Source organism: Elephantulus edwardii, unplaced genomic scaffold (assembly GCF_000299155.1).
Source record: "Elephantulus edwardii isolate Elephantulus edwardi_28Jun2011 unplaced genomic scaffold, EleEdw1.0 scaffold00016, whole genome shotgun sequence".
In the NCBI taxonomy this organism is placed as follows: Eukaryota; Metazoa; Chordata; class Mammalia; order Macroscelidea; family Macroscelididae; genus Elephantulus; species Elephantulus edwardii.
In genome coordinates, this window is record NW_006399766.1 from 1,549,075 (window position 1) to 1,557,806 (window position 8,732).

An 8,732-nucleotide genomic window follows, 5' to 3' on the forward strand; every position below is an offset into this window, starting at 1 on the left:
TAAAAGTAAACAACCCAATTGCAAAATGGGCACAGGATATGAACAGACACTTCATCAAAGGAGACATTACGTTGGTGGACAAACACATGAAGTAATGTTCAAAACCCCTAGCTCTAAGAGAGATGCAAATCAAAACAACTGTAAGATATCATCTCACTGAAATGCTGGCGAGATTGTGAAGAAACTGGAACCCTTATTCACTGTAGGTGGGAGTGTAAAATGGTACAGCCCCTATGGAAAGCCGTATGGCACTTTCTCAAAAAGTTCCAAATAGAAATACCATTTGACTCACCAATTCCCTTACTGAATTCCCCTAAAGAAACCAGAACTGCCACCTGAGCAGATATACACACACCCATGTTTATTGCTGCTTTGTTTCCTATAGGTAAGATTTGTAAACAACCCAAGTGCCCATCAATAGATGACTGGATAGAGAAGCTGTAGTATATCCACACAATGGAATATTATATAACACTGACGAACAAGGAACTCATATCATACAAAATGGATGACCCTGGAGGACATTATGCTGAGTGAAATATCTCAGTCACAAAAGGACAAGTACTGCATAATGCCACTGTTATAAAACAGGACTGACATAGGAGATGGGGAGAAACTAAGAAGGGATTTAAAAAATATCTAAATCCTTTTAATTTCTATGGGGAAGTTCTATTCTTTCTATCTCATCATCTCTCTACCATTAAGTTGGAATCAACTCATAGCTCACTCCTCAGTTGCTTTTCAGAGATTGTAAATCACTCAGAAGGGTATTGTGCATCTTTTTTATTATTTTCAGATGGTCAATTACAGATGTTCAGTTTTATGCTTAACTGTTCAAAATACTTGACTTGAGAACAAAGAGCGATGATAATTAAAACAAAACAGCAAAGGATTTAAAGTATGCCAGAATGAACTTATGACAGAGTTGTCAGAACAAAACTGCACCATAATTTGGGGACTGTATGTATAACAAAGATTGTTATAATTGAACAGAAAAAGAATACAGAAGATGGAATAAACAGGCTAGCCAAGTGTCTCTATTTAGTTAAATTAACTAAAATCCTAAGACTATTACATTTTACTGGGGCTGGTGGAGCCCCACCTATATTTGAACCCAAAGGCACATGGATTAAGTCCACCAGATGCCCCAGATGATACACAATAGCGTCTATTTATGTAAGCCATTTGTCTCCTATATTTTGGACATATTATGAGAAAGAGCTAGTCCCTGAAGAATATCAAGTCTGCTAAAGTGGAGAAGTGGAAGTTCAGTGAAAAAGAGGAAGACCCTGAACCAGATGGATTGAGAGAGTGGCAGCAACAATGGATTCAAATACAGCAATGAATGTGATGAAGACACAGGGCCAGGCAGTGTTGTTTACAATGTGTTGTGCTGCTAACAAAAAGGCTGCATGCCATAGCAGTTTGAATCCATTAGAGCTCCAAGGAAGAAAGATGGGCCAACTTTTCCTTTTAAAATTTACAATCTCAAAAATTCAGTGTAGTGTTACCATTGACCTAACAGCAGTGAGCATGAGTGGTTTTATTTGTTTGAGTTTTTAAAATTGGGGTTTGTGCAGGGAGAAGGGTGCAACAATGAATGAATGGAATTCCAAAATCTCTGTAGATGTTCATTGAAATGAAAAATAAACAACCTAAATAAAAAAAAATTCCAGTTTGAAAAATGTAAGAACATAAATAAAATAGAGAATCCCTATTGGAAAAAAAAATGGGACTTGAAATGATGGTGTAATAGCAGGCATAGACCAACGGTAATTAATTATACGGGATATAGTGTATATAAATGATTACATGAAACACAGTGTAAATGAGGGATTGTAGGGAACACAATATATATAAATTAAATGCAAAGTAAATGTAAATAAGAAGTATTACCAAGAAATAAAACTACAAACCAATATTTCTCATGAATATAGACATAAAAATCCTTAAAGAATCCTAGCTAATAGAATCCAAAAGCACATCAAAAAAATAATTTGTTATGACCAAGTGGGATATATAACAAATATGCAAGGATGGTTCAGCATAAGAAAAACAGTAAACCTAATTCATCATATTAACAAAGTAAATAATAAGAACCATATGATCTTACCAATTGATGCACAGCGAGCATTTGAAAAAAAACCAACACCCATTCCTGATAAAGACACTCAGCAAAATTGACATATAAGGGAATTTCCTCAACATAGTGAAAAGAATATATGTAAACCAAGAGTGAATATCATTCTCAATGTAGAAAGTCTAAAAGCATTTTCCTTGTGAACAGGGACCAGACAAGGATTCCCACTGTCACCACATCTATTTATTATTGTATTGGAGGTGCTTGCTAGAACAATACGACAAGAGAAGGAAATAAAAGGCATCCAGATCAGCAAAGAGATGGTTAAACTATTGCCATATACAGATGATACGAAAGTGTACACAGAAAACCCCAAAGACTCAATAAAAAAAATTCTAAGAGTTAGTAGGCCAATTTAGTAGAGTGGCAGGATACAAGATCAATATCCAAAAATCAGAGAGATTCTTCTACGGTAACAAAGAGAACTCAGAAAAGGAAACCAAGAAAGTAATACCATTTACAATAACCAACTACAAATTGAGATATGTAGGTGTTATCCTAACTAGAGATACAAAGGACCTGTACAAAGAAAAATACAGTACATTTCTGCAAGACACAATAAATGACCTAAAGAAATGGGAAAATATGCCCTGTTCATGGAAGTTGTTGCTGTTGATTGCCTTCGAATGTAACACGACTCATAGTAACCCTATGAACAAAAGGCCTGAAGCCTATTGACATTTGTCAATGTTCATAGAGTTTCCAGAGGCATGTTATGATAGGAAGACACACAATCCTACCAAAAGCAATCTACAAATTCAATGCAATCACAATACAGATAACAAATTAATTTTTTAAGAGAAAAACACTTGTCAAGTTTACTTGGAGAGGCAAAAGACTATGAATAAGCAAAATACTTTATAAAAACAAAAATGAAGTGGGAGGTGTAACACTTTCTGACCTCAAATCCTACTACACAGTGGTAGTAACCAAAACAGCATGGTACTGGTACAATGACAAGCACATAGACCAGTAGAACAGAATGGAGAAACCAGAAATAGACTCAGCTTTCTATGGTCAACAAGGAAATCAAGGCTATCAAATTGGGAAATGACAACCTCTTCATTAAATGGTGCTGGCAATACTGGACAGCTACCTGCAGAAAGCTGAAACAGGATCCACATTTCACACCCGTACATAAAAATCACCTCAAGCTCGATCAGATATTTGGGAGTAAAGGCCAAAACCATAAAGTTCTTAAGAGACAAACTGGGATCAAGCTTAGAGGCCATAAAAAAACTGCCAAATACAGCCAGAAATGCACAATCTGACGACTGGGAACAAACATTTGGCAATACCATCTCAGACAAGAGTCTCATAATGAAAGTTTATAGAATACTCCTGGGCCTCCACAAAAAGAAACCAAAAAAAAAAAAAAGAAAAAAACACGAAACACCCAAGACAACAACAACAAAAACTGAAAACTTAATTACAAAATGGGCAAAAGACATGGAAATAATTTTCACAGAGGAAGATATTCAAATGGCCAAAAAACACATGAAGAAATGTTCCACGTCACTGACAATAAGAGAGATACAGCAACCAAACAAAAAACCACCAATGAAATACCATCTCACTACTCAAGTAGCAGTGGCAAAGTTTAACAGGACAGCAAGTAATAAATGTTGGTGAGGCTGTGGTGATGTAGGAACTCTTATACATTGTTGGTGGCGATGTAAAAGGTACAAACACTCTGGAAAGCAGTTTGGCACTTCCTTGAAAAGCTGAACATAGAAATTCCTTGTGGCCCAGCTATTCCATTGCTTGGAATATATCCCGAGAAAATGAGAGTTGAGGTTCAAAGGAGCTTTGTACACCAATGTTCATAACAGCATTATTCACTATCACAAGAACATGGAAATAGCCCAAATGTCCAACCACAAATGAATGGATTAAGAAGTTGTGGTACATTCATACAATGGAATACTAGGAAACATGCAGGAGCAATGATTTTGTGAGTTACTACTTAACTTGAGAGGGACTGGAGAGCATTATGATGAGTGAGCTAACTCAGTCCCACAAGGATGAATACTTAATAAAACCATTATTGTAGAATGAACATGAAGATCCAGGGAAGGAAGGTGGAAACAGAGGGGCGAGGATGAGGGGGTGTTAATCAATGAGGGGAGGTTGCACAATTCGATGGGTTGGGGTGGTAAAGGATATGGGAAGGATCTTTTGTGAAAAACAATGTATTCAAACTTTGTAAATAAATCAGCATAAAAAAGAAAACCGGTAAAAAAATATAGGGTAGATATGAGTTGGAGCTAAATATATGGTATCTAACAATGAGTACTTGATTTTTTTTTATTCAACTAAAATCGCCTTTGATAATTTCAGCATCTATTTCTTTTTGCTTTTTCTGTTTTCTTCAACTAGTAGGCTTTATTTTCCCATTTTATGAATTTTTATAAGTATGAAAGGTATAAAACTTTGAGTCATATGCATGTTATTTCTCTGACTTAACCAGCAAAATATGTCTTAATAGGATTTTCTATCTTAAATTCTGTTTCACATATTACCATGAATTACATTAACAAAACTGGGCCATCTATTTTTGCTTGTTATGTTACCTTTTCAAATTTATCAGCCTGACAGGAGAAATAGATTTCTTAAACAGACCAGCTCCTGGTATGTTAATTATTCCATCCACCTCGGGTTCAGTAGCATGTAATATTAAGGGATATTTCCACATCCCATCCTTTATGCTATTTATTTTCAGCATAACTTCAGACCTGGAATAGAAAAAGATATTTTTAAGAGAGAAATACAAATCAAAACCACAATGAGATACAATCTCACCTCAGTAGAAGTGGCAAAGTTTAATTGGACAACAAGCAATAAATGTTGGAGAAAATATGGAGAGTCTGGAACTCTCACGCACTGTTGGCAAGATTGTAAAATGGTAAAACCACTCTGGAAGGCAGTTTGGTGTTTCCTTGAAAAGCTGAACATGGAAATTTCGTATAACTCAACTATTCCACTGCTAGAAATATACCCTGAAAACAGAAAAACATACTGAGACACAAAAGGAGATTTGTATATAAATGTTCATAGCAGCCTTATTCACAATAGCAAGAAAATAGAAACAACCCAAATGTTCATCAACAAATGAATTGAGAAATTGTGGTACATTCACTTAACAGACTACTATGCAGCACTCAGGAGCAACAACTTCATAAAATACTACATAACATGAGAGAGTCTAGAAAGCATTATGCTGAGTGAACTAACTGAGTCTCATAAGGACAAATACTGCATAAGATCCTTATTGTAAAAAAACAGGACAACTAGTAAGATGTGGCTAGATGTCCAAAGAAGGAAAAGGGGAGCAGGCAGAAGGGCTGAGGGTGAGAAGTGGCAGAAATCATGGGGATATAGAGTTTGGTGGGTGGAGAGAGCAGATGAAGGAATTAGGATAGATCCAGTGGGGATGTAAAATGATAGAGTGAGAGCGGGTATAGATTGGTATTATAAAACACAGTGTATAAGAATGATCATAGGAAACACAATGTAAAGGAGATAATACATGAAACACAGTGTACTTGAATGAAATAATATGTATATGAATTTTGTATGAAAACGAATATAAAATTTTAAAAAATTAAAAAGAAAAAAATAACAGTACCATAAACCGAAGCTTTTTATTAAGATGAAGAATATTTGAATTAAAGTAACAGATTTTTATAATATATAAAAAAGATACTCAAAGGAAAATATGTAAAAAGTTCTAATCCACATTCTCTCCAACATTTATTGCTTACTGTCCAGTTTACAATTCTAATAGGAAATCAATATCTAAGAATTTCTGGTGGCCTCGTGGGTAAAGAGTTGTGCTGCCATCCCAAAGGCATGTGGTTTGAATCTATTAGCTACTTCAAGGGATAAAGGTGGACAATTTTCTCTCATGGGATTTATAGCCTCTGAAAACCTACTGGAGGGTCCACTATGAGTCAGTCTTAATTTGACAACACATAATAACAGTTAGGTGAAAATGTAAGTAAAGCTAATGGAACATTTCATTGACAATTATTCATTGTAGGTGATCAGTGTAGATGACTACACATTTCAGGAGTAATTTTTATTATTCATCTATATATATATGTGGGGCATGTTATTGAGAAAGGTAAATTCCTAAGTGTTGTACTTGGTAAAGTTGTTGTTTTTGTTATGTGCTGTTGAGATGGAAGCAATTCATAGCTGACTGAGGTTGTGAGTTGCATGAGAAAAGACTGCCCGTCTTTCTCCCATGGAGACCCTGGTGAATTTGAATAGCTTGCCTTTGAGTTGCAGCACAATTCTTAGGCCATCAGAGATCCTTTGGCAAAGAAGAAGCCAAAGTGGAGTTCAGAGACCCAGAAAAAAGAGGATGATCCTGAACAACAGGATTGACATAGTAGATGCAACAATGGCTTATGTTGTTGTTGTTATGTACAACAGACCTGAACTCTGCTCTGTCCTGTGCAATTCGCACTGTCTCTGACACTCCTCTCCCAATTACCCCAGTCACTGAATCAATCCAACTCATAGAGGGTCTTCCCCTCCTGTGCTGTCCCTCCACCCTACAAAGCATGATGTCCCTTTCCAAGGACCGGTCTCTCCTTACAACATGTCCAAAGTATGTCAGTCAGAGCCTCAGAATCCTTGCCTCCAAGGAGCCACCCGGTTTAACCCTTTCCAGGATGAATCTGTTTTCCTAGCAGTCCATGGTACCCTCAATACTCTTCTCCAGCACCACAGCTCAAAGGCATCAATTATCCTTCTATCCTCCTTAGTCATTGCCCAACTCTCTGATGCATAACAAGTGATTGCAAAGACCATGGCTTGTATCAGACGCACCTTAAGTCTTCAGAGAGACACCATTGCTCTTCAGTACTTTGGAGAGCAGACTTTCCTATGGCAATACGCCTTTTAATTTCCTGGCTACTGGTGCCAAGAGTGTTGACTGTGGAGCCAATCCTATACCATCCTCATAAATTTTGCTGTGTATAAGCTCATAGGATTGGAAAGGGTTTCCTTGCTGTAATTAATTTCACTATGAGTTGGACCTTACTTGATGACACCAAGCAACAACTTTATTTTATTAGTTTTCTTATACTCCAGGCAGTATACTTTCTGCATATTGTAGTTTAGAGTAGTATCATTGCACTACAAAGCAAATAAAGCCTTGTTTCAGATTATATGGTCTATCTACATCATTTTCAGGAGATAAGCATCTATTTTTCCTTGTATGAACACAAAAAATATCTATTAATAAGACATTAATATTTATTTACCAACCACTAAACCAAATAAAACAAAACTGAAGTCTGCCATCAACTTGTGCAGTTTGAAATTGATCAAACATTTATTTCCATTTAATTGATCAAGATGCATGTATAATTACTGGAAAATGGAAAGTAAAGCATAGAAGCATATAAAACAGATCAGTGGTTAGAAAATACTGCCATGGGGATAGAAAAGACAACTGAGATCACATGACAGACTTTTGTATGACCATTAACTTATTCGCTGAAAACACCATTTTTTAAACAAAAAAACAAACAAACTACTAACTAACTCATAAATGGCAATGATACACATGGACCTTACATGCTGGAATATACAGAAAGAAAACTAACTATATCTATGAAAAGGGATAAAGGAGAAGCTCAATATTATTAGTCAGAACAAGGCCAAGCTTTAATTGTGGAACAAACCATCAATTGCTCATGTGGAAGTTTAAGATGAAGATCAAGAAATAGAAAATAATCCCATGAAAGGCAAAGTACAAATGGAGTGTATCCATTTTAATTTACAAACCATTGCACTAAAATATTTGTTTAATTATAATCAAGGCTTTTAAAGTAATTTTTAAAATTTTATAGTGGTTTGCTCACATAGTTAGTACACATTATGTTTCATATAAGCATTCCCATGCGTTGTTTTACAAAAATCAATCACCATTAGAATTTGCACATTGTTCCTCAGTGTTTTCAGGTCCCCACCAAATCCTTCACATTTCATTCATGCCTTCCCTCTACCCAACAAACTGTGGAACTCTGTGGTTTTGCTCCTACCCATCCTTACCCTTCTACTCCTACGCCTTCCTCAATTGGGTTTCCAACATGTTTTACTAATTATCCTTCTATTTTTACTCTATTGGTGAAAAAACCAGATTTGATGCAGTTACTGAAGACCAGATGAATTGTATGACATCAAGGCAAGATATATGGAGAAATCATTTTAAAAGATGGGAAAGAAAGAAAAGACTAAAATGGATGTTAGAAGAGACTCTGAATGCTCTTGAATGTTGTTGTTGTGTACCATATAATAAGAACCAACTCATAGCTGATCCTCCAGAAGTTTTTCAGAGTAGTTAACAGCACAGGAGATTGCTCATCTTTCTCCCATGGAATATTGGTGGACTCAGACTGTGTTCTTTGGGTTAGCAGTGAATCTCCTTACCACTAGCTACAGAAATCTTGAATGTGAAAAAAAAATTAGGACAAATGGAAGAAATAAGGAATTAAGAGAATGGAACAGAGGATTTCAAAGGGCAGTTTGAGAAGACAAAACAAGTTTTAAAAAAAATTATTTTATTTTTTTAAAA

General features: G+C 35.8%; 1 protein-coding gene across 1 annotated transcript in view; it reads right to left on the reverse strand.

Annotated features, from left to right (window-relative positions):
* LOC102866947 (chromosome unknown open reading frame, human CXorf30) overlaps positions 1-8,732 on the reverse strand; it is a 130,075-nt gene that overhangs the window by 21,148 nt on the left and 100,195 nt on the right. The window contains exon 11 of the mRNA XM_006881846.1: positions 4,714-4,875. Within this exon, the coding sequence (XP_006881908.1) occupies positions 4,714-4,875 (162 nt within the window). The remainder of the gene's footprint in view (positions 1-4,713; positions 4,876-8,732) is intronic.